General features: G+C 38.1%; 1 protein-coding gene across 1 annotated transcript; it reads right to left on the bottom strand.

Moving 5' to 3' along the window:
- On the bottom strand, window positions 1-27667 carry zgc:113516 (ethanolamine kinase 1). Its single transcript, XM_005459957.4, has 8 exons — window positions 27214-27667; window positions 22592-22854; window positions 20865-21017; window positions 15754-15902; window positions 15271-15354; window positions 13938-14098; window positions 11436-11509; window positions 1-4202 (listed from the first exon to the last, which is right to left on the bottom strand). Exons 1-8 carry the CDS (start codon window positions 27352-27354, stop codon window positions 4133-4135), a joined length of 1095 nt encoding a protein of 364 aa, XP_005460014.1. The 5' UTR covers window positions 27355-27667; the 3' UTR covers window positions 1-4132.
- Between the last annotated feature and the right edge of the window lie 294 nt (window positions 27668-27961).

The following is a 27961-nucleotide window of genomic DNA, read 5'->3' as shown; positions in this document are numbered from 1 at the left end:
TTTAGTTTTGAACTTGCTATACTGAATAGTTGGTGATGTGGCTCATGTGTTTTGAAAAAACAGGAGAAAGTTTGACTTCCTTTCTGAATTTATAAATGGAACTGAAAAAGCGACAGGACTCTATATAATATAGGAACAAAAAGCATGCATTGTGCATTGTATGTAACATGTATAACAAGTGAATTTATAGTAAAACCTTCCCTTGAGCATATTGTTGCTAATGTAAGTTGATTACAATTGCAAACTGGGTACTTATTAGAATTCCAAGGGTCAACAGCCTTGTGAGTCCTTTAACAATAACTAAAAAGCTAAATGCAATGTCGGAATAAAAGAGAATCATACAAAAAAGCCCTTTGAAAGGAATTGCTTTCACAGTTTTTTTCCTGGTTTCTATGTCTTTGAAACATTGCATAAAAGCATATACTTCTTTTTTAATGCAATTAAAAGTGAAAGAAAAAATCTACAGCACTTTTTCAGGAAAATAGGCAATGGACAAAAGGCCAATTTTTTTCTTTTTGATCCAAAGTCCTTGGGTCTTTTTAAGTGCATTAGTCCGCTAATTAAATATTATATGTTTAACGAAAAATGCCAGCATGAAAGCAGCTGGATTGTTTGACTCAAAGACACGGCTGCAGCCTTGATGAGCGGAACTGTGCGCGACCATGAGGAGGTAAAGAACGCCATTGTAGCTAGTCCTCCCCTCATTTGACCCGCCATAATCCTTTCTACTGATTTTACAATCACATTCCCTTTTGTGCTCCCTTCACAGATAAAGACAGTAGAAGCAGTTATATAGTGGAAGGACTCATTGACATTTCTGAGCATGTCACATGTACTTTGTAAAGACTGATGTGTTTGATTGTGAGTACACACAAACATATCATTTACCAATCAAAACTGTGTGAAGGACAAGTTACCTACCATTTATCCTACAAGGAACCAACGTTGGAAAAAGAAAGTCTTATGGATAAAATCTCTCACTTAACATAACATTTCCAGTTATTGTAGTCATATTTTAATCTCTTCCATTGTAGATTCCATATTTGCCTCCTGCTTTTGATTTTCTCAATCAGTCTCAAGACTTTTGACCCCTCAACCCTTTTTTGTTCTCTGCTGCAAAGCTTTTCATCTCAAGCGTTTATATGCGTATACTGGCCAATGCCTTTTGCGTTATAAAATTTAGGCCCAATGCCATCATTCAATGCCCCTGCAGGAGGTACTCTTCTTTTTATGCAATAATGCACATTACAAGGGTGTGGAAGCTGGGGTGGTGTGCAGACCAACTTTAGTACAGGAGTTTGGTATCACTTAGCTACAAAGTTTCACTATTTTATTAATCATAATGTGATGTCTTTCTCAAACCTTCTGTGTCTGGAGAGAATACATACAGCAGTGATCAGAGTAGCTTTATATGTCTTTACACTGCTTACAGGTCACTCACTTTTTGGGTACCTTGAAACTAAATAACATGTAAGACCACAGAGCCAAAGCATAAAAACCAGCTTTGACTTACCTAAGCCTAACCATTCCCTAATGATATTTTATGTGCCATAACTTCAAGCTATCTCTACCCTCAAGCTATTCCGCAGATGCTGTTACAGAATCCAAGCAATGACATTACAAATGTTAGAAAACAAAGTAGTCTGAGGTTCTGGTGAATCATCCAAATGCAGACATTCTTCTCTAGAGTTGCCTTTAAGTGCTTAGAAAAATCGATAATTCCATGACATCTAAGCTGCTCCATCCACCGAAGATACTGTGATAGGATCAAAAACTTCAGAACAGCCATTAAATATAGCTTGTGGTGAAACTGTTTTGACAATTCTGGAAATACTGTTTTGACAATTGTGAAAATGCTGTGGCAGTGGGAGATATATCACAAGGCCATAAGCACTTGGTGAACATTTGAGAAAAATAAAATGTGGTTTTGGTAGAATACTGAAAAAGTATTTGCTGATTTAAAGAGTCAGACAGTTGTACTAATGAGCTATGGAGTCTCTGCCATCCACCCTGCTTTAGCCTAAACAAATACTCACAACAGAATTACATCACTCTGCTCAGTTTTGCTGTTGTTACTCAACAAAGGTAATGTGTTACACATAACCAATTACTTTTCTTAAAAGTAATCAGTATGTTATTTCATTTTACAGAATGACTTTAACATCCTAGGTGTTTTGCTACTTTTGTATTAGCGTGCTGTCTGTGCAGAAGGCTACAAAGAGCTGAAATTGTCTTATTAACATGTAACTATTTCTGTTCTTGCAAGTTCCTGCCCGCTCTACTTAGGCTGTATTCTCACTAAACTAATATTTTTAGTAGTGAGGACAAATCTGCTGCTTTATGCTGCACATAAGAAAGGGGAACATCTTCCTGATATTGGCCAGAGTTATTGTTTTAATGGCCATTACTCAGTTTTCTACTACAATTGAACTACAATTGAAGTTCTATTTCATGTGATCATGTACATATGATACAACACTGAATTACATTACCTATATGAACAATCAGTGTAGCACTTTTGATCAATACCAGATTCCTTTAAACAGAGAAATAAAGAAAGCTTTAATTTGAAAAGCTCTTACAGTTACAAAGTTGAATCTGGATCTGACTGCTCGTTTCTGCCTCTTTATATCATTATGTTCTGTTATTTATATACTTTAGAAGCATAAAGATGTGAGCGATCTGCCTCATAATTACAGTTTAAGTGCACTTAAATCCATGACAGAATGTATTTTTACAATAAAATGTCCTCAGCTAGTAGCTTTAGCGTACTTGTTAACATCTCTTATTTATTTTCTATTTCTATTTTGTTGTAGGGTCTATACTTCACAATATAAAGCACCTTGAGGTGAGTGTTATTCTGATTTGGAGCTATATAAGTGCATTTGAATTGAGCCGAAAAGCAAACAGCAAAGTATTGCAATTAAATCCCCTGGTGTTGGTCAATCATAATCATTTCATTGTTTATATGTATGCATGGCACATGGCATTTAAATATAAGTTAAAGGGTGAATGCTTAGTTATTCCTACAAATCTCTATGACAAAAAAAAGAATATTGTTGCAATAAAATGCTGAATTGTAGTCAGCTGATTCCAGGGAAGCTCTGTTGTGGGCACAGTCTATTAGAATTATACTTGCTTCTTGACAGATAAACCTAATAAAATATCAATAATTACAGCTGTGCCTGTTATGCTATGACAATTTTAAATTGCTTATTTACAGATTTGCCCTAGTGTGTGCGCCCTTAATCTGTTTTTGTTTTTTGGTTTTTTTAACATCCTGTGAGACATATTCAAGGAGATTACACCAAGAACATACAATCTTTGTGGGCCTAAATTTTTAAGAATAATTTTAAAAAACAGATCTCTATCCATCCATCCATCCATGCTCTTCTACGTATCCAATTCAGAGTTGCAGGAAAAGAGATCGCTATTAGGAGTTAAAGTACATTTTCACCTTATAAAATGAAGAGAGTAAGTAAAATCTACTTGTTAAAGCACTGACATCAGTCAGCGTTGCATTTTGGTTCATGTGCATAAAACTTTTATATATAACTCCTGATTCGGTTTCGCCTGTCTTCACACAGTGACAGCTTCAATAATGTTGGTCAACACAAAATATTTTCTTTTAAATTTTCATTTTATGGCAACATTAACGAACACCCTGTAAGTCACACATGATAGTTTTACAGCAGAGAAACATTAAAATAATGCCCTTGCTACAGTAAATAAGTTGAAATGAAAGCTTGTTTTCCACCAGAGCTGTGGTACACACTGAATAAGCCTGCAAATAACCCTCTTATGTGTTTTATGATCAAGCTCAATTTTTGTGGCTTTATGTGACTCGGCTAAATGTGGGAACAATTAATTCATTTCTGGCATGAGCCTCTTCTCGATTTGCCAAATCGGCTTATCGGCATACTGACTGTGGTAAAACAAATATTTTAAAAATCACAGTGATAGCAAAACATATTAACTCACACTATACAGCCTGAAATAACAAACAATGGGGAGCACTTTTATAAGGCTTTATAAGGTTATTCTATGCTTTTCCATTTCCACCATCTGACATATGGACCACATCACTTGACACAAGAAACACAAAACTTTTCTGCAAAAGTAGAGGCATTAATTAGTTCACTGCCAGTCCAAAGTATTCCTCTTTTTTCTCAAAATAGTAGTTGAGTCGTGCAGTGGCATATCTGAAAAAACAGCAGGAGACAGAAAACACATGATTAGATAACAGAAAAAAATCTTACACACTATACAAAAACTAAATGGGCCTTAAAGACTACTGTTGTACATTGATCTGTTGGCTGGAAAGTCACATTGCCTAAGGGTGGCATGTGTCAACATTAGATCCAATGTGCTCAGGCAGGTATGTCAAATAACTGAGACTTGTCCGTTTCTATATATGACGAGTCAAGCATACATGACTCATGGCAAATTTTGTCTTAAGATCACTCTTTACCGTAGCTGTATGTTTTACTAAGTAACTTTGCTGGTGTTTCACAAAAAATAAATCTAAATATAGTCTCTCCACTTGTATGGTTTACATGATAAGAAAAATTTACCCATTTGTACAGTGCTTTAATATTAGACACAGTACTTTCCAATTACAGACACACCCATGAAACATCAGGGACAATTTGGAATTCATATTGACAAACTGGGAGTGAAAAGACTTGTCGTACTATTGACAATACCCATCATGACATCATGGCACAATGGAAACCTTGTTTATACCTGTGAACCACTGGCTTTGACAGAAAAACAGCATCTAAAAGGTGTCTGAGAGGCTACAGTTCCACAATTCAACTCAACAAGACAGTTTTATTTGACCCTACTTGCCTGTAGTAAACATCTAATATTCATAATATTATTAACATTCTTTGGTTGAAGCCTCTTTGACATATTGGCAACTTGCAAACTGTTTAATCACTTGAAACATACTTGTAATGTAAAATCATTATTCAAGATGCAGTGTATACGTCCAGAGGGGCAAAACTACAGACATTTTCCACGTAATTCTATAAATGTGTAATTTAATTATTATATAATTATTACATTTATATAATATATGATATATTAAATATAATATTCTAATACAGATTATAATAAATAAGATTATATACTAAATATAATTATAGATTCTTTTAAAAAGATTATGTGGTAAAAGCTGAATAACTGATTCAACTTCTTACTCATCTGAAAAAGTACAGTCCATGAAATGTGCTCCAAACATAAAAGTAAAAAGTACATAATAATAATAATAAAAATAATAATGGATTGCATTTATATAGTGCTTTTCGAGACCCTCAAAGCGCTTTACAATTCAACTATTCATTCATGACAATACAAACAGTATTTACAAGACTTTGCTAAATACTTTGTATTGAAGTCTTTTTGAGTTTGATGCTACAAGCTTGGCAGAACCTCTGAAACTCCATCAGGTTGGATGGGTTGCATCAGTGAACAGCCATTTTCATATTTTTTCAGCATTGTGTTCAAGTCTGGGCTCTGGCTAGGTAACTCAAGGGCATTCGCTGAGTGGTCCTGAGGTCACACACTTGTTATCATGGCAGCAGGCTTAGGGTCATTGTCCTGTTGGAAGATGAACTTTCACCCCTGCCACAGGTCTAGAGCACTGTGGACCAGGTCATCATCAAAGATGTGTCATTACATTGCTATATATTTATCTTTCCCTTGACCCTGACTAGACGGTGTCCCTGTTGGCATTCAGGACAAACAGTTCAATATTTGTTTTATGATCTGAGAATCTGTTAGGTACCTTTTAGCAAACTGTATGCAGGCTGTCATGTTCCTTTTACTGAGCAGTGGCTTCTGCCTGGCCACTCTGCTATACAGGGCTGATTGGTGGGGCGGTGCTGAAATCATTGTCCTGAATTGGTTTGCACTCTGACATGGACTGTCAGCTTTGGGACCTTATATAGAAAAGTGTGTGCCTTTCCAAATCATGTCTAAACAACTGAATTTACCACAGGTAGACTCAAATCAAGCTGCAAACAGGATACGTACCTGTTTTTTGTGTCATGGCAAAAGTTGTGAATACATATGCACATGTTATATTTTTGTTTTTACATTTAATTAAATGCAACAATATCAAGTAAACATTTTTCACTTTGTCAATAAGGGATATTGTGTGTAGAATTTTGAGTTGAAAAATGAATTGAATCCATTTTGGTTCACGGCTGCAACAAAATGAGACAAACGTGGATCAGGTGAAGTGCTGTGACTGCTGTAATGCACTGTAAATTCTTATTCTAATGAATATCTCAAACATCTGTTATGTAGAACAGAAACAGAGAAAAACAAAGGGAAATAAAAAAAGAGGAAGTTCTAATTGTGGTTACCTACATTGTAAATGGCAGGTTCTGCCTCTACATTTAAACAGAAAAATGAATATAATCAGGGGTTAAAGTGGGATTCAGCAGGAGTGGGGATCCTGAGATTAGCTGGGCTGAGTGAATCTAATCAGCATCATCAGACTAAGCTGACTTTGATATCTGCTGCTCCTGATGTAACCTAACATTGACCATGAACATGGCAGCCAACTGCATTAGTCCATCTCTTGAAACCTCACCACAGCACTGCAAACTAACCTGTTTGGCCTGCCTAGCATGTTCACTGAACCTTTGAATAACAGACAGTTATTCAAACATTTTACAATTTGTGTTGTAAAAAGTTTCACAGTGTGAAAAAACACAACTTGATATTGTGTACAGATCAGATATATTCACAAAATGAAAGTGGACATTACTTGTAGGCTTTAAATTTCCAGTTTATCAGGTTTCACTGACTAGTCCTTAGCTTTAACAGAAATCTGTCTTCTACTCTCTTGTCCTGTCTTTGTCAGCCTTGTCTTTCTCCATCTCTGACTTAGCTTCTCTCACACTCTTTTCTCTCCCTGCGAAATACAGCAGCTGCACGTTTAGCTAGCAGACATGCTCTGAGACAAATTGCATGATATTAGCTCAGCTGAAATTAGCTGCCACTTTACTCACTTTATGCTCCCTTTATGCTCATTTCTCTTCTATAGTCTAGCTAGAAGCTGATATGTAGTGATCACATCTACATTGAAGATTCTGTTCTGGATCACTGCAGCCCACTTTGACCCCTGTCTTTTGTCCTGCCTACTCCATCATTTGAAAATATATGAGTATAAAATAGAGGTATTTCTGTTCAATTGTAGGGAGTAAAACTCAAAAGTAAGTAAAGTACACATACCTAGAAGTTCTACAGAAGTCCAAAAACAAAGTAGTTGTACTTTGTTGCTTCCCACCTCTGTATATATCTGTGGCCATAATGTATTTTTCACTGTTCGCTACTGGCCGCTCTTTCTGTCTGGCTTATAGGTGGGTACTGTTTTTTTGTTTGTCAATCTTGCATAACAATAGCATCAAGACACTCAAATGAAGCAATGAGTCTGAAAGCTGTGCCAAAGCTTCAGCGCATCTCAGAACTTAACAGCAAGAGAAGTGGTTTTGTGTTTGTTCAAACCGTATTATCGAACGCCTCAATAAATCTGATGTCTGAGTACGCTGTTGCCCTTGGCCATTATACTATACCCTTTGAAATAAAGTGAAGTTTCAAAAGCACAGAAAATGGAGGCACAGAGAGGAGTTTGTCCTTTAATCAGTGCTTTCACTGAACTCCTCAATGCCAAATCAGTTTTCAAGCTCTTGTGTTGTGAGACAAAACGATAATTTAGTCACATGCCTTTTAGTTATTCTTTCCCACCTGCATCTCTGGGTAAAGCTACACTCTAATTATTGTGTCAAAGCCTGGCTTTTTTTGTCTGCTTTTGTTCATCATTTTCTCCTTTCTTTTGGTTTTTGCTTTGCTGAAGGCTGACCTTTAGATTTACCAGTAGATGTTTGATAGAGATAGGTGGTACACTGTGTGTATAACCTTTGCCACTGCAAAAAAAAAAAAAAAAGAAAAGAAAAGAAAGAAAAAAGTTAATAATAAAATTTTGGGGAGTAGAAATCATTGGCGGAGGCCAGCAGACAATTTTCACTTCGCTCGCTGTGGTTTGGCGAGCCTCAACAGGCGTTTTCTCTGGACAGACTTAATTTCAAGCAAGTCGTGCTACAGTTGATAACTGACACTTCTTTCATTTACTCAGACAGCAGAATGAAGCCTCCCTTATCCTTATTGGTCCAGAAAAGTAAAGTGTTTGCTCATCATTTTCATTTTCATATTTTCATAATGACCCACTAGAATCAGATTCTGCTGACTGCTATAGCAGCATTTTCTGTATACAGGAGGTGGGGGAGGTAGAGCGGTTGTACAGCTATGAACAAGTTGCTTTCCACACAAGTTTGGATGCTGTATAAACTGCGAATGGAATCAGAACATGACTTTCATATATTATGTGGTGAAATACAGCTAATTTAGAATTAGCAGTTAGCATGCTCCCTGTGGGGTGGCACCACTAAACCCTGCTGCCCAGTGTATGTTAATGACTAGGTTATGTTTTGGATGCCAGTAACACAACTGCTGGAACACGCTTGATGTTTCACACGACACAAAAAGTTTTCGGTGGGTAACACGTAACTGCACAGCGCTGAATGGGAATGGATTCCCATTCATTTCCTATGGCATGATATGTTAGATGGCAGCGTATGTTGCTCTAGCCCTCCAGTTGTGGTCACCCCGCCAACCCTTACTGTAGTTGGCCGGTCAGTTTTAACAGCTCTTAAATTAGCATAACAAACATTTTTCACCACCAAATTTAGTTCAGTGGGTCATTGAATGGGTCATTCAGTGGGTCGCTCAGTGGGCCATTCAGGGGGTCATTCATTCAGTGGGGGAGGGGTGGGGAGGGGTAGTGGATTTCCATTCATTTCCTATAGCGGTCCTGAACTTATTTTTTTGTGAAAAGGATTGGGAAACAAATGCAATCAATGTCAACCTTGTTTTTTTCTCTGCTATTCTTTGAATGCACTCATTTCACTGGATGTGTGTAAATGAAAATTATGTGAATCTGAAAAATCCGGCAAGATCAGACACACAGACTGACCGAATACCTGAACACTAATTGCTCTCTTATTGAATCGCTTACCATTCCTATACAAAACATTCCTCAATAAAGAATTCCAGGCAGCAGCTTCTTGTTTTTATCCACACTTATGAGTTTTTTCCCAACAAAATCCAGTAAAGAAAAAGCAAGTCAATAAAAAATCAGCGTTATTTTTCAATTTACACACACACACACACACACACACACACACACACACACACACACACACACTCCAGTAGTTTATGCTATTAATGTAATTGCCTATTACACCCTCCACAGGTAGAATCTATTTGAGGACACCCTCCTATAAGAACAGCAAGTTTCACAGACAATCCCCTTTATCCCTATTTTTATTAAGGGTGACACCTAAGACTAGCATACTTAATGTTTATCTTCATCAGAAATGAATGGAGGCTTTTTTATATTTAGCAAGAGTAGGGGAAAATGATCTCCTGCCAATGCAGGTATTCCATTTCACAATGTGCTTTTGTGCACAATTCCCTCAATTTTGTAGTCAAGCTATTCCAAACAGTGGGCCTCCTCCTTGTTCATTTCCTTATAATAATGTCTTTGTCAAATAACAGCTCGCCTTGCCAGCACGTCCACAAATCTAGACCGCTGACTTGCAGACACTTTCAACACATGAATAAAATCATATAAGAAAAGTAAATATGGATGGTAAAAGGAGGGCGGGTTTGCGTTCCCCTTGTGGCTCCCTATTGTCACATCTACATCTGGGTCTGGTTAGAGCACAAGGCCTGGGTGACGCCTGTCACTCGTTGGGAAGTTATTGGAGATTTGGCTCAGGGGGATAGCAGTGGGAGAAATTACACACACACACACACACACACACAGACACAGACACAGACAAGTATGCACACCCATGCAACAGCTCAAGGTTTAAATAGTTTCTTATCTTTTTCTTCTTGAAGAACAAAACTCATTGTACAAAAATTGCACAATTACTGAGGCTGTCTGTCGTGTGTACGTCTGCACTAAGGCAAAGTTTATCTACGTCTGAATGTAATAATGTTGTCACTTTAACAGATGGATGAAGCCAGCGACGTTATGTATCTCTTGCCTGAAAGGGGGGCTTAAGTGTATGAATGTGTCTTGCATGATAGGGATGGGCGTGGAGCAGAGGTTAGCTAGGTAGTAGCCTCCTGCTTTTAAACATTAGACTTGGTTCTCCATTGTTGTTGTTGCACTCAGAGCTCATTTCAGTTTAACCCTCCAGTTAAAGAAAGGTAACCCAACCCTCACCATCCACTTTAGGACAACCTCAGCCGGTAGCTTAAAGGAGTAGATGTTCAGCAGGCACATGTGGCCCAGCCGGGGATGAGAGATGTATATGTAAGGCAGGAACGACGGCACTGGAACAATAGTGCCTCTGTGCCTCAGCACCCCTCTGGATCACATTTCCTCCAAGGTCTAGATTGAAATGAGGTGGGGGCCCTGTCGCTGATCTTGCAAGCGAGTAGAAAAAGCCACACAGAGGGGAGGGTGCCGTGTGTCAATAGTGATTAGGATCATGATCACAACTGTTGTGGGTGTGGGGCATGCAGAAAAAGGAGAAAGGCAGAAAAAAAGTGGGGGTTGAGGGAAACATTTTGCCCTCCTGAACTGTCTGAGTGCTGCTGCTGGTGAGGAATGTCTCCTGGACTTGTTTAAGATAACTAGTCCTCAATGGTGATCACTGTTAAAAATAAAAGACGTTGGTTTTGATCTCCTTTGAAAGTCTTTGTGAAAACCGAGGCTTTCATCTTATGATGTTGCGGTTTATCAGTGAAGAAAAGCAGAGAATTTCATGTGTAAATATTTTGTCTGTGACATGAAGAGTAGAAGAAGTGTGTTTGTCCCGCCTGTTTTTTATGCCAGATTTTAAATACACAAAGACTTGGAGCATTGGGGGGGAGAATGAAATATTTCTATATTCTAGGCTTAGTTTTCTAAACCGTTTTTTTTTTTTTTGCAATTTCTCTGCCAACAAATTCTTTGTCATTCCTTTCTAATGAAGATCCTGCTTGTCTAAACATTGCACTAATATACAGAGAGCCTAAATTCAATGTCCTATAAATATTTTTCTTTTTCAGAGTATTTCAAGTGATGGATGATGACATTAAGTGTTGAAGAAAAAAACTGCAGTGAAGTAATAATTCTTATTTGCGGTTACATTGGTTCCTTTATTAAACATTTACTGAGAGTGTTTTAATGTGAAGGTGTCACTTAACATAATTAGAACATCAGTTTAAATACTAATGAACTCAACATGTTTTTGATGGATGGGACATCTCACCCAGGACATTTTATGAAACTTGAGCATTGTTTATGCAGAGTGATACTTTGAGTTGTGGGAGTTTTAAATGTCTTTGTCAGACGTTGGACAAACCTTTGGAAGTCAAAGTTAATCGAGGAGAAACGTGATTGCAGGATGGCCCAAAGACCCCAGAGGAAGTTGGATGCCTGGTGGAAGTAAAAAAAAATTAATTAAGTAAAGTTTCAAAAAGCGTAACACTGGTTCATATTAGTGTCTGAGCTGATTTGGTGCTACTTTTTAGGTATTTTACAAAACTGTAGAATTTAAATTGATTTTACACGGAGCCAGTGTATAAAAAATAAAAAGATTGAATATTGAAAAAAGAAGAACATTGCAATATCATAGGAAAATGGAAAAATAACTGAAGGACTGTACCGTTTAACAAAATACAGTTATCTGTTGTACTGCCTACATGTGGTATTAAAGCTCACACGGTCAGTACAATATTGGACTCTGTCATCAAAGGAATGACAACATGACAGCATAATGTGACCACAATGAGATTCTCAAACGCCCTTTTGAAACAACTAAGTTTCAAAAGCATAATTCTTTGCCTCCTACACAGAGGCCACAGTGAGGTCAAATGTTATGCCTTGCTCAGGAACACTTCAGTAGGGTGTGCTCACTGAGACAATGAACTGAAGGAATCTCTTTGAATGACAGGCTCATTAAGAACACACAGCCAGTCCCAGGAGAAGTGTAAAACTGCGCATTGTGTTTGCAGTGCAGAATCGCAGGTGCTGCATTTTTATGTTCTTGCAACATTCCCCTTTGCCATAGCGCACAACTGTGAAAACACACTTCAGTGACCTCCAGTTGTCATGTTGTAACTGCTCCCATAACTGCTGCCGCTGCTCCCGCTGCATGCCAGTTGCACGCTGCTTAGTCAGAATGACAAACCTCTGTATTGAATGGTTCCCTCCTTAATGGTTTTGCTCACTTAGTCTTGCAGACTTCCATGCCTCCATAAATTTCTGTTGTTCTCCACCCTTATTGTAAATCTTCATGGTAAGGCCACTAATAGCAAGTCTTAATAAGATCCAGAAGGGCCTCTGTTCTGTGGCCCAGTGATATAATCACATTTTTATTTGATAATCAAATAAAGGGTGGAATGAAATACTTGAAGAGCAATGTGCGGTTTCCCTTGGCTTTTCTCCTTCGCCCTGGCAGATTTTCATCTCTAATCTCTGTCCTTAGTTGGAGATGGAGATTGAGCGTGTTTCCATTATGATTAATAACTGCTCTCCATTAAGAAAGCATTAATCTAACACTAAGCAGAGACTATCGGTGACAGGGAGCCATTGAGAAAAACGGAGATGATAAATGTGTGGGAAGAGTGACATCATCAAGCCACAGGCTTCAGCTTCAACATCATGGGGGATCCCTGCGGAGGAGAGGACGAATTGTAAGGACCCCACTGCGTCTTGGCACAGTTTGCCAGGATTAAGATGGGAAGGAGGCAGCTTCACGCCGCAGAGCTCTGGCAACTGGCCAGGCATCGTCGATGCCACACAGTGCAGGATGGCTTCCCTCAATTCCTACAGTGTCACTTTTTGTCTATATTATAAACTACGGAGCGTGCTATTATTTTAACATACTGTTAATTCACCAGTTTACCAAGTTATATTAAGGTGATACAAACTGATAAACTTGTAATTGATTTCATTAAAGGCAGACGTAATCAATTTATTTAATTGTGATGCGGCTATTTGTAAATATTTTTAAGCAGAAACATATCAGTATTCTGCCCTGTATGCTTCATTTTGACACACAGCTTGTCAAAGCGAGTTGAGCTGGAAACTTGGCTTGTTAAGCGTCAGTGATCAATTTCTCCTACTACCCTCAAGAGTCCGCCTCGGTTTGTTGCAGAAAATCTGATTTCAATCAACGTGATATTATCACTTCTATCACTCAGTTCCAGGCTATATTCTACCCCTTATACACACACACACACACACACACACACATTTCCCTTTCGGGTTTTTTGGCAGAAGCACAAGTTATTTTAAAAAGTAATATGCCTTCTCATCAATTCTGTGCTATTTCAAGAGACATTTACACCACCCCAAAATTGGTTGGACAATTCTGCATATTGTGTTGAGCTATGAAAGCACTTTTAGACAGATAGTCCAGCACCACTTGAGCCACCAAAGAATGAAAATTGTGGTCATAAGAAAAATAATTTTGGCTGCTGTGTTTCATTTTTCCCTGCGGTAGTTTCTAATCAACTCAGATGGAGTCCATCAAAGTTTGAACAGTGGTGGGTCAGCTGTGGATGGTTTGGTTTTCTTTGGGTTGGGGGGGGGCGGGCGCTGGAAAAGTAAATTGTTAAAATATGATGGTGAGGTGTTGCCACCCCGCCATTCCAGAGCTCTGCAGACATATGGATGTTGTTGAAATGCATACACTAATCTCATAATATTGAGATATTCGAGTCCCTCCAAGAGCAAAACCTAAGAAAAGGAAATAACTGTTGAGAGATTTGTCACTTTCCAAAGTCTTTCCAAAGAGCTGAGGCACTACATAATGATATATTTCAACATTTCAACAAAGTCAGTGGGAGCAGACACTTACAAGAGAGAATTTGCAGACTTGAATGTAGAGCTGCGTAACTTCTGCCTCCGTGACTGTGACCTCACGTCCTGTGCTGTGCTTGTAACTCTCCAGATAGGCCGTCAGCCAGTCCCTCTGCAGCTCCCAGCTCGGGTAGAGGTTGTAGTTAACATCATTCACACCTGAAATGCGACACATATATACGTGCACATTAGTGGAACTACCGTCGGTGCTAAAATTCAACACAATGCCTAAAATAACTGTTTGTTTTGAAGACGTGCCAGTGAACTATATCTACTCTGAGTGGAGCAACAGCTCTTTGGTCAACACTTGTCAGATCCACTCAAGCAGTGTGAAACGTTTGCTCCAAATGGACAAGTTATAAGAAAGCAGCATGGAAACTGGATGACAACATGCTGACAACAATATGTTGAAATTTAGTGGATAACATGTTATCCACTAAATTTCAGAGAAAGTATTGTGCTTTTTGCTGCACTGCATTTATTTGACAAGTCTACCTTAAACAAAAAAAACGTGATTTACATAAAATGTTGTGAAGTGTAAATAAGCACCCTGTCAATTAGACAAATTGACTTCTACATACATCAGCAATAGTATAACATCTGGGTTTTGATTAGAAGTACATTGTACAGACAATAATGAAACGCTTTATTTCAGCTAGACTGGTTTTTCATGTTGCCAGTATAAAAGCTTCCATACATAAACTATTACGTTCAAATGTCTGCAAGACAGTTGTATCATTCAAGACCATGCCATCGGCTAATTTTCAAACTTTGCTTGAGGTATAATCAGGATTAAAAAAAGCAAAGAACACAATAAAAAGTTGTAATATTTGTTTCTTTGAATAAAAGGTGCAGTATCTTTCATTCCAGCATGTGATTCATGTGGAGAATGTCTGCCCCTTCCAGTCTGCCCCTTCTTGCATAAGACTGTCAGACATAACTTCAGCTGCTATCATTGAGAATTGTGGATAATTTGCAAGTTATGACTTGAAAGCTGAATAATCTAAAATTACTGCATTGATGATTGTTCGGACAGTCCTTGTCGAGCTTTGCTCTTACACAGCTGGTCCGTCAAAGCCACTTTTATCACTGTGCAGAATACATACTGAATGCAGCAGTTTTTCTGAGCAGTGTCACAAGAAGGAGATTGTTTCACAGCACATTATATCAGACACATAACATGATGTAGTCAGAGAAAACACAACGTTGAAAATATCACATCCTGTATTTACAATATTTACTGCAGTCATATATTCCACATTAAGGAATCTTATATGTCCTGGCTGTGAAAAAGATTTGGGGGTAAATTGATGCTATTTTGAAAGACCCACCAGCAAATTCGTTGAAGTGATTGCCGATATCGAAGGCCTGGTAGTTATAATCGGCATACTCGTAGTCAATGAATTTCACCATTCCTGATGGATGTAGGGGGAAAAAAGCAACAGCAGTTACTAGGACAACATGATAAACACATTTCAGCTATAGATGTACAACTGATGAGCCTTCGTGTTTTTATGGAAAGTAGAGGAACCTTACGGGAGTCAAAGGAACAGGGAGTCTCTTTTGCTGAACATTACCCTGGGCAATATTTTAAAAAAGAATATTTAAAAAAAATTATAACAGAATAACTTCAAATAAGGTAAGATATTAAATAAGGGACAATGCATTTTCAGTAATGTGAATATTGCCACACATTTATCTATTTTAGCATTAGCTTTTTCAGCTAGAATTAAGTTAGCTTAGCATTAGGCCTTCTTTTGTTTGTTACTGCTTTCAGGTTGATAAAATTCTAAAAACCAAAGAATTTTCCTCACCCTCTTTTTCGTTGTAGATGATGTTCTTTGTCAGGAGGTCGTTGTGGCAGAGGACAGTTGGCGAGTCAATCTGAGAGAGGTGTCTCTTCAGTGACTCCATTTCCTGTGACAAAGTCTTAAAGCTGGGCAACTTTTGTAGATCTGCAGAACTGCAAGAGGTAAAACGTTGAAATTATTTATTTTTTATGATGGAAAAGGGCTCTTTTTTCCCATGAATGAGTGATGTCTTTAACTCTGGCAAATAGGTAAAGAAGCGTAGTAAGTTGAACACCCAAAGTCATAAACGCTGTGTGATGTTTTACACCAAATACTGTAAAAAAGAACTTCGGCATTTAGCTTTAATCACTGAAGTTGAAAAATACTTTGATTTCCATTTAGAAATACAACCCTCCCAATTCATCTGATGTATAATTGGGTAAAAATGCTCACAGTCTGACAATAACACACTTTTATTCAACTCACTTTAGCACATGTCCTTGTACATTCTGCTACTGGGATAGTCTAGCATGGGAGGAGTCTTTCTCCTTAAAAAATGCAATCGAGTGAAAATCAGAGAAAAGACATGCTTAGCTATTATATGAGATGTTTTAAGTGCTTTGTCTGCCTTTATAAAGTGGTACTGTTATTCTTTTTTTGTTAGAGCTAAGTCAATGGTTCTCTAGTGTTTTAGGTTTACTCACTTGCTTAACAAGCAAAAGAGCCCCAGTTTAACACTGGGAGGAGACACAAAATCAACTTGGGGTTGTATCAAGAAGAGCATCCGGTTTATGAAAATAAATCTGTCTTATCAAACATGAAGAAAGCATGCATCGGGCTAGGTTAAGTAGTGATTCTAAATTGACCATAGGTGTGAATATGAGTGTGAATGGTCGCCTATTTCTATGTGTTAACACTGCAACAGACTGGCGTCCAGGGTGCAACCTTGCATCTCATCCCATGATGGCTGAGATGGCCTCCAGCCCTCCTGCAGGCCTGACTTAAATAGCGGAAGAAAATGGATAGATGGAAGTTGTCTATGGGATTGTTTTTTCCCAATGAAAATCGGAACTAAACTTGTATAAGAGTCTTCCGTACACTTGGTAAGAGGAGCAAGAGAGTTTGAGACAAGAAAGTAGAACTTGTTTGTAAACTGACACGGTTCAGCAAGCCTCGCTGAGAGGTCACATGCCTTGTTTTCACTCTCTTGATTATTCAATCTATCAAAGACGGCACTAATGTCCTTGGACGTCAGTGCAAAATGCACCTGGAAGAAATGCTGTGCAAGCATCCGTCTCCTAATTAATTTTTGTGTTTCCTATCCAGTCCCCACGACTGCCACGGCAAGAGGGTACTTTAAACAGTGTAATTTAAACACTACCTATTTATTCGAAAAGGGAACAAACAGATGCTCCGGTATTATACACACTTGGAGACATAATTTAGTGAGGCCTGCAAGGAACGCACAATAAAAGCAGAGGAGGATGAGCCTTGTTTATAGTGTTTATAGCCGCGGCACAGAGGCTCTGCTGTCTACATGTCCTCCACTACACAACAAGTCACTTTGTATGTTATCTTCTTTGCTCTGTTCAGTCAGTCTCGCTTCCCTCTGAGATAAATACATGGATTGAATAAAAAGAGGTTGCAATCTAAATTGTAACGTGCGTACCTGCAAGCAAGTGTGGCACATGCAGTATTTTAAAATACCAACTTCCTGGTTACAAGATCTTTGATAAAATAACTAAGATTTATTTTACTTTATTTTCAAGCATCAGTGTACAAATGATTTACATTTTGACACCAAACTGCCTTTTTTTAAAAAAGATATAGGCCCAGAATAGAGCACTCGATTCACAGCTACTTGCCGGTGACAGCTTTATTTAAAATCGACCCCCTCTGACATGCATAATTTATCTATCTCCTCTCTAATATGAAATAAAACATGCAGTTGAATGGTGAATCACCCTGATTCCTTTTCAACCAACCCATTCCTTTAACCTAACAACCCGACGTTCACATAGGAACCCACGATTACTTGGAATCAAAAGCTAAATGAAAGACTTACATTGACTTTAAATGGAAACCTGTCGTCTTGCCATCAGATCTTTTCCTCTCTCTTTTCTGTCCTTTTCATGAAAAACAGTGCGTCAAGTACATTCGCCTCCTGCTCCCTGTCAAGTCTCTGTAAGGTAATTAGTGGAATTTCCTCCTCTGGCGCTTCATTATCAATGTGCCTTATTTACATATGATTTCAAACACCAGCCGAGCACTGCAGATTTTTTTTTTCTTTTTCGTCTTTTTTCTCCCCCACTCTTTCTCTTTTTGCAGTTTTATGCAATTTGTAGGAGTGCAAACGGGAGACGTAGCAGGGGGGCTTTGGAAGAAAAAGAGGTTGCACTCTTGCTTTCCATTGCCTTTCTTTCTTTTCTCTCCCAGCTCTGACTTCTACTGTGCTCCCTCTCTCTGAACCTTGCAGCTGCTGCAGCCTCTTTTGCGCTCCCCCTTCCCTCGTCTCCTTCGCTTCTCCTTCTGTCGATCTGTCTCTCTCCCCCTCTCTCTCCCTCTGCACAGCGGGTGGCTTGAGAGCTGAAGACCTCCTCTGCAGGTGCAGCCTCTTCCTGCTCTCTCTCTTTCTCTGCCTTTCTTTTACCATTTCCTCTGAATATCACATTCATATCAGCACTCATACAGTCTCAAGTACAAAAGTTTCTCTGATGCTTGTTTAAAACCCTTTTTTTGGTCTTTTCTTTTTCTGTCTCTGTGCCATGTTTTGCACGCAGTTTTCACACTCAAGAGACCAGTTAACGTGCAAACACACACACACACACACACACACACACACACACACACACACAGAAGACATTAGGTAAGATTAAAATAACCCAATTTCTAATTTTTAGTATTTGACACCTCAGAGTCATTTGTAGTGTTCCTTCCATTATTTTATTTTCCCACACTGTTATGATACATTTCCTAAATACTGATCATTCCAGGTAATTTTAAATTGCTCCGTATCTACTTGAGCGCGAGCTGCACAGCGCTGTCAAGTCTCAAAAATGTCTCACAATATAGCACCATCTATTGGGCCTGGAAATGTGGTGCAGTCTCCTATTGTATATTGCAGAGTGAGCCACATTCAGACATGCATTCACTGCTTTTAGTGGGTAAAATGGAAAAGCTCACAATGTTCTCAGTGTTCTCTTGAAAACTGAAGTTTAGCAGGTTATGCATGCAACTTTAGCAAAAGTGAACTTTAAAAATGTTTCGGTGTGTGGAGCTGCAGGACTTAAATAGTAGGTTATTACTCCTTTGTGGCCTTAATTTTCAGTAGCAGAGAACCCATCCATGCATAATTTGGTGTCTTGTGTTAACACAATTTTTTTTATCTGTGCAGTTTGTGATAAAATAAATAAATAAATTTCAGCTTATCCTAGGGAGTTTATAACTTACATTGTCATATTAGCTAGCTAGCTAGCAAAAAAAACCCCAAACCCCAAAATGATGATGTTTAATTACGGATATTTGCTTTTGTGAATCCTGGATGTTAAAAGTACCTCTTATCATAAAAGGCCCTCTGCTTCCAAGCCTCTACTTTATGGATGACTCATTCAGTTCCTACCTGCCTTGCACGCTAAAAGAAAAGTGACTAGAAACCTTGGGGCCTTCCAGCTTCTGTTTGCATGGACTTCCGACCCCTTTGCTGCAAACACAAATAAGGTTCAGCGTTTGACCGATAAGGGAGAGCCAAGAGTCTGTTTCTCTGTAGTGTCTTTGCCTGTAACCCCTCTTACCTCTCACCCCTTCACCCATGAGAGCTGTCAGTGGCAATGAGGCCACTCCCCCGCCTCATCTCTCTGACCAATGACAGCTCACAGTGATGGCTTCCATACACGTAAGGAGGGGTAAATGCCTGTTGCCCGTTAAGCCAGGCAACATTTGGATGGACAAGAGCATTTTAGGATGGTTTGAGCAATGTGAGAAAATGATAAGACATCAGCGAAAGAGCTGCTGCCTAAAAGATAAAACAGTTGAAAATGAAGCTGGTTTCTATCAAAGAGGACAGCACGATTAAACATCGGCGTGCCCTCCTGTCTCAAACTCATCAGGTATTTTGTTTTTTAAACATTGTATTTTCAGTATAGTAGGTAATTGACAGCCACACACACACACACACACACACACACACACACATTAAGCTGAAACCTTCCTGACAGGATGACTGACTAATCACAAGCCCCACCCCCTTAGTTACTGTTGTTACAGCTGTCAAGCTCTCAGCCCTTGTACTTTATACTTTATTATGATTACAGCAGTAGATTAATTGCTATAAGACATTGTTGTAATAACGGATGTCACATAAGCAACTAATTAAACTAATCAAGTCATCTCTGGTTTTCACCTCTCTTGATTTTTTACAAGAAATATAGAATTGCATATTAATGGTCCATTTATCGCTGGACACATCATTCCATGCTACATTTCTTAGCCTAACTAATAACTGCTAGTGACATTTTGGTGACCTCAAGCATTCGTGTGCGTCTGCTCCTGTACAGTCTGAAAACGATTTAGCCAGCAGCACTTCAGAGGTGTGTATTCCTATACTTAACTGAATTGGAAAATCGGAAAATGACTGCTGCTGTTACAGTACGTGTTTTACCTTTGAAGTGTTGTGCAGCTGCTGCATGATAGGTAACATTAATGTGTAGCTCTCCATATCAGTGAGTGAGAGAGTGTCTCATAATAATGTGACGGCTAATAGATTATTACTAGGATATATTAATAATGTCACTAATATGGGAATGATACCTGCTGTCACCTGATACCAAAGAACTCCTTGAGTATATCTGTGAGATCTGATGTCATTTGGGGATTCGTCTTTTTCTCTAGCAACACAACAATACTTTGAATGACCCCACCAGGTGATCAACAACCAAGCCGTTCTCCAAGCATATTTCTTTGGCAAAACAAAAAGTGTAGTTTGCGTTTTTTTAGCTACCGCCCATATGTTATTGCGTAGTGCAAATCTTCCTGTCTTTTTCCAGTGCAGCTGCTTAATGGGTCAATCACAAGTGGATGTATTGTAAAAATTATGCATTTTATATTATATTGTGCTCTGTGGCTATCATGACTTGTACCTGCTTATGTACCACTGCCCAGCTGGACTGCTGCTGACACTGCTCTGCACTAGTTTGAGGAAATGAGACATTTTTGTCCACAGCACAGGTTCGACCGGCCGACCGGATTTTGGCTGGATCGAATGGATTTTTCCCATCTCTGCGGCGATCAATCTGCAGAGAGAAAACATTTTCTCAGATGAGCCTGGCTGACGCTGTTATTGCACAAACAATCATTATCAGAGCAGAAACACAACTCCCTCCACATTTAGTGCTCTTATCTTGTTCTTCTTTTCAAAAAATGGACCTTGTTGTGATTATGACCTTTTGACCATTTGAGCGCTCATTCTCAAGGCATCTTAATGGTGACATAAAGTTTTCTGGGTATCCCCCACACAGGGTATCAGGCAGAGCAGTTGATTGATGTCTATTGTGGCCCTGGATGTGAAACCTTGGCTGGCTCTGTTGAGTTCTACTGTCCCGAATTGTGAATAATGATGACAGGCTGTTATCATGGGAATGATGAATGTAATGGGGGCATGAACAAACATCATTGCTCAACATGAAACATGACTCTAATTACTAATAAGAAACTCCCACATTGGCACATATTAAATGAACTGTTTGGTTTGCATGTACACACCTGAACTCAAAAAGTGATGATGATGTACAATGATGGCTTCAAATGAAATGTCCAAAGTTAATTATTTCAATTAAAAATAAAAATATTTTTGAGTTACAAGTTTTCTGAAATTCATGATATGATGTGTAAATGAGGTCCTATCAATAAATATTCACTTTCTCAGAAAGAAAAGTTAAAGTTGCATAAAATTATGTAAAAAAAATGTGCATACTACATTTAATTCAGGAGATTTTGGATATCTCTCTTTATCACTCCGCGAGTCCTGCCCAGACATGTGTTTTTGCTTCTTTTTTTTAGCGCTAAATGTTGTCTTGATGCATGTTCAATCATCCAGGTAAGTAAATCCAAAAAAGTTGATTCTGTTCATCTGGACGTAGCATTCACTGACGATAGACTCCACTTGTGCTAAATGTTATACAAATCAGGCTCCAGATTATTGACTTTTGTGGACGTAAGTGCTGCTGAAGTTCAAAATGTTGTTCTTTTATTTTTATTTTTTATTTTTCTAGTGTGTTTATTGAACCTTCTAAGAAAATAATTAAAAAAATAATATTAATTTGTATATTTTAGTTTTGATTTCTGTCATATATGCCAGATCTGCCATTTTTTTTTTTGTTATTTCTTGCCTTAAAATTAAGTATGCAAAGTATCATATTTGACACTTAGCTTTAAAGGGATAACAAATATCAACACTGATTATTTACAGTGGATAATTTTGTAAACCTTTTTGTACTAGTTTGAAAAAAAAGATTTGAAGAGAACATGTTGAGGCAAAAAAGCCAAAAATCTTCTATTCATATAAACTAATAAATAAACAAATAAACCTCCTGCCCATAGCATCTCACCTTACACTATGATATTAAATAATTACAAACCTACACAGTAGTTGTACTCAGGATATGAACTTTGCATACCAGACAATAATCAGCATTGTCATTATTTTCTTTCATTTTTCTTAAATTAGGGCAGGTTTATTGTTAACTTGAATATACAGATTGTAAAGCTTTCTCCATTCACACACATTAAAATAGCAAAGACATTCAAAAAATTATACAAATATAACTACATAATGTTTATCTGTGTGTGTGTGTGTTATTGCAGAGACCTGTAGATAGACGGCTGCCGAAGCAGCTTATCATCCAGCACGGTTCCTCTTACAAACTCGTAGCAGATGCCATTCTGAAAGCTGCAGTAAATTTCAGGACCACATCTGTGGGCGTGGAGGATCTGAAACATCTCCACCTCATGGTCCCTGTTCACGTAGAGCTCTGTCATTTTGCCATATAGTCGCACCAAGACACAACCAGGCTCCAGGAGAGAGCCCACGTAGCAGCCAATAAGCTGGTTGGTGATGCCTTCTGTGAACGTCTGGAATGAAAAGAAATCCAAAGGGCAAGAACAAGAAAAATGCAGTTTTGGACAGATAGAACACAGCAAATGAAACATTTTGCTATACCATATTTTAGCATTCTGTATTGTCAAAAGAGCCCATAAAACCCAGGATGGTGGTTATCATAATTATACCATCACAACAAATCCTACTGTAAAAAAAAAGATAATAACATTTCACTACCATCTGTCAATACAGCAGGCAGTCATATAATTATTCTGTAACTATAACTTTAATTGGTTACTTTCCTTAAAACATCTACATTTATAACAATCTTGGAAAATCATACTATTCTTCATTAATTGTGAAGGTAAATAGCAGACAACTCGCAGACCCCAGTTTGGTTTCAGGATTCTGGATTACATTTTCAGTACCATATTGATTTACAGGCCACTAATTTACCGCTGTTATAGCTCATTTAAAAATTTCACTAACCTTCCATTAAATGCACATTATTGGAGAAAAGGGAAAAATATAACCACAGAAACAGAGCAAATTCACATCAGTACACTCAAAAAGAAACTAGAGAAAATACCTGTGTAATACAAAATTTAGAATGCATGTGAAAATCCTCTGTGACGTGTTGCCACATGAATACTTACATTTACAAATAGGTTACTCAAGTAACAGCTTTTTGTTAAAATGATTTTATCATAGCATACAAGTTTAGACAACCAACAGGTAGCAGCTAGATGAGACATATAAGTCAAAGAATCATTTGGCAGAGGTCTTTTATATTAATTTTTCAGATGTTTATTTGCAAGATAATTCATGCTGGGTTCTGAATTAATCTGTATCATGGACATCTACTGTAAAAGGACCTTGTGTCAAAGTTTCCAGTTTCTCTTTAGTGTTTTGTTTCAGCTTGTTCTTATCTTTGAGTAGAAGAGTATCTTGCAAAATATCATAAAGATTCATAAACTCTTGCTGATCAACTACAGGTCTTTCTTATTTTGTCTATACAATGAAGATGACATATGTACTGTATGTTGTTTGAAGTGCGTGTAATTTAACAGAAATTTGAGAAATGTATATATTTACTGTATTACAAATATTGTCATGGTCCTTTTTTTTTTTTATTCGTGCGAGGGTTTTCTTTAATCCTTTGTGAATATGTTTGAGTTAAGAGCTTTAGAGTTTTAGTTTTAATGTTTTCCTAAGAGTTTGAAGTTTTGATTGTTATCTGATAGGTTGAGTTTAGAATTGGTGATTATCCCTATTGCCTCACAGCAATAAAGAGTTCATCTGGCCAGATGGTGGATTTGAACTCAGTACCTTGAGATCTGGAGTTTGGAAATCCTCCCCGAGTTTGTCTGGGTTCGTTCTAGCTTCCTCCCACAGGCCAAAGACATAAAGTTAGTGGGGTTAGGTGAAATGGTGATTGGAAAATCTGTAAGTGTGGATAGATTTTCCTAGTACAAAGTTTCTGTGTTGTGTTCTGATTTTGCTGTACTTTACTTTCTGTCTTTACTTTGAAGGTTTGATTTCTTTTGTGTCCTAGGTTAGTTTTGCTTCCTGTTTTCCCCCTGATTTCCATGACTAGCTTCATTTTTGTGTGATTGTTTGCACCTGTGTCTTGTTACAAATCCCGTTTCCCATTTCCTAATCCTAATCTGTGTAACTAATCCTTTGTTCCCCCCAGTCTTTGTTGTAGCATCAGCTATGGTTTTACTTTAGATATGACCCTTGTGTCTGTTCTTCATATGCTGCCCTGTCTGTTTTTATGTCTTTGCATTATTGTGTATTGTGTATTTTCCAGTTTCTGTTAATAGCATATATTAGAGTTCAAGATTTGGGTGATCACCCTTATACATGCTGGAAAATGAACACATCTTACAAGAATAGAGAGCAGGTGGAAGAGAACATGGAGCAGTGCTGGTATGGTTTGGCATGGTTTGATTTCTTTTGTGTCCAATAATGTTAACCAATATTCCATATTAATTTGGAATATTGGTTACCATTTTATCCAGTGTAAAATAACAAACAAAATTAAACTGGTATGGATACATCTTTGTTGTGTAGAGTCAATGCAACAACAGGTAGATGAATACATAGTTACAGACACAGCTGTATAAAGTATGGTGACATTGAAAATCCCACTTCTGGAACAGCTTCTGTTCCTCAGTATGTGTACACAACAACTCCGCAGAGACCACTGACTGCAACGGCTTTTTCTGACATTTGTTGTCATTCTGTGGTTTCTCAGTCTCTCAATTTCTGTCAAAGTCCCCAAGGCACTTTCTGAGCATCAGATGGGACCTGCACACAACACAGTTTTTCATCTAAATGGAAAATGAACAAACATGCCCACCTTGACATCTGACCCAGTATTTATATGGATGCAGGGCTGGTTTTCATTAAATTCTTTCTTCCTCTGTATCTTACATTTTCTTTTGTGCTGAATTTTTACAATTCATTTGAAAATCCCCCAAAATTTATTAAAAATAAATAAATAAAACACACGAGATAAATCTGCATGCTTTGATCTGCACTTCTTTTTGACATGAAATTTGCGTTCGCTTTAACATGTTTGTTTGGGGTTTTTTTTTTTCAAATTCCAGGGATGCCTTTAAAATTCTACAAATGTGCTCTTGTTCCATCTTTGAAACACATTTTATCACACTTTCTACAAAAAATCTTATGTAAATCATTTAATGTGTATTTATCAGCCTTTATCTTGTTCTGTTAGTTTGTTATAAAATAGAAATGTTGAAGTTTTTTGGGGTCAAGAACAATAAAACCCAAAACAATGACAGTCATTTGAAAGGAGTGCTATGTATACTGGGTTAAAGCTCACATGTAACAGCAGAAGTTGTCTATCCATTCCTTACCGAACACAATACACCATTAAAGGAGCCGCTGCAGTGCGAGAGCTGAAGAGAAACATCTACTCTTGTGTACATTACTGGACCTGGTGAGGATTGAGAGGTCATCCATCCAATGTGGGGTCACCTAACAAACATAAACCCTATTTCTCTGAAATATTGGACCTTGTGTTTGCACATGGGACCAGAATGGGATTATCCTGTTGTGAATAGACCCTTTGACAGCACTACTAAAAGAAATTTCCTAAAAGTCTACTTTTGTTGTCTAGTTACCTTGGGTTTCTTTTCATTTTGATGTGTGAAATGTGTCTTTCTACAGTTTACAGTACAGTGGAATATGGCGCCCAGCCAAAACAAGACACAACTTTATCACTATGTGTGAATTTAAATTTGATACTGCATTTATACTGCACTCTGTATTTTTTTTCATTCATCCATCCATTTTCTTAACCCCTTCAGTTCAGGGCCATGGGGTTTCAGAAGCCTATCTCAGCTGTTATAAGGTGAAGGACAGGATACATGCCGGTCAGGTCGCCTGTCTATCAAACAGTTAAGACAGAGAGACAGACACTGATATTAGCACCTGCGGCCAATTTAGAATCTCCAATTAACCTAATAAGTATGTGTATTTTCTAATCCTGTCCATTCAGGTCACTCCCGAATGGGATGAAAATCTTTCTCCTGTCATTCTGTCAGTGCCACTGTCTCCAAAACATACATCAGAGCAGGCCTCACTACTGTCTTGTAAATCTACCTTTTCACTCTTGCTGCTATCCTTCTCTCACAAAAAACCTCTGACACTTGTCTCCACCCACCCCCTCCTGCCTGTCTCCACCCACCCCCTCCTGCCTGTACTCTCTTCTCTACCTCACTGTCTGTTGCTCTGGGGGGGTTGACCCCAAATATTTAAACTCATCTACCTTCACTATCCCTGTTCCTTGCAGCTTCACCTTTCCACTTGACTCCATCTTATTCACACACATGTATTCTGTCTTGCGTCTACTGACTTTCATACCAGCACTGCTCCAGGTTCTCTTCCACCTGCTCCCTATTCTTATAAGATGTGTTCATTTTTGCCATAAAAAGGCAATACATTTAGATATAAATCATAGTTTATGCATACGCTTTAACACATGATGAATACAGGTTAAACAGACATGTGAAAATCAAAAGGTTTCCCAGGGCTATTAGACTACTCCTATAAAAGCAGATGTTTTCATTTTGCTGGTCTGGTGTATTTAGGAGTATGTTAATGCAATGCCACAATCTTCCCAGGAGTGGATTTCCCAGCCAATTCATCCCAAGGTCAGACCATGCAACGCCCTGAGGAACTTTACAAAGAACAAAAGCTACGTCTCAGATGCTGCAAGCCCCAGTCAGCATGTTAAATTTGAAAGTTCATGAGAGTAAGATTAGAAATACAAATGAAAATGTGTGAATTTCATGCTTTCTTAAAAAATAATAATCAGTCCTTGGTAATCCATACATTTAGAGATACAAACATTCACTTGCCTTCATTTGAATGTCTTGTGCCTTCCAGTTGGGACGAAGTCTGCTCAGAAGAGCCAGGATTCCTCTAGAAGGTTGATGTTCATCAATATAGACGTCCACATGGAGAAGCTGTTTTCCAGCACCAACAAGCCCACTGTCCATTTTCACCAATGCAAATGGATTATACTTTGAACACTGACAAGGATTAAAGTAGTAAATATGAGTTTATGTCTAGACTTGGGCCAGTTTTGTTAAGTTTCAGCAAAGCCCAGTGCTACAGAGTGCAGGCAGAGTCAAAGTTAAATCTAAACCATCAAAAAGAAAAAAGGCACAAAAAAAAAACCAAGCAAAAGAAAGCAAAAGGAAAAAAAATTAAGGTCCACGCAAATTTCTTGATGAGTATGATGTAAAACTATCTAGTCAAGAGCAGTCTGGTATTTGCCAGTCACTGAAGCTGTCTACTTACGTGTCCAGTTATTCAGCACTTTATCAGGGTCCAATGTTCCTGTGGGCATCTTCATCCCTTCTGCTGTAGTTTACATATTAACCACAGGAAGCTCCTGCTATGCAGTATGCATTTGTTAAACACACGTCAATAAACCAAAGGCAAGTTTTTAAATATCAAATACAGATGGATCAAATAAGGACTCGAATAAGATTTACTGTAAGATGTAAGATGTAAAATAACCACTGCATGTAAAACTGTAATAAACACTTGAACTGAAAACTTTTTAAAAATGTATATTTGTGACATTTCTGTCCAAATTAA

This window comes from Oreochromis niloticus, linkage group LG7 (genome assembly GCF_001858045.2).
Source record: "Oreochromis niloticus isolate F11D_XX linkage group LG7, O_niloticus_UMD_NMBU, whole genome shotgun sequence".
NCBI classification, from domain to species: Eukaryota; Metazoa; Chordata; class Actinopteri; order Cichliformes; family Cichlidae; genus Oreochromis; species Oreochromis niloticus.
The sequence above is the reverse complement of the archived record's forward strand: the minus strand, read 5'-3'. Positions and strand labels throughout refer to the sequence as shown.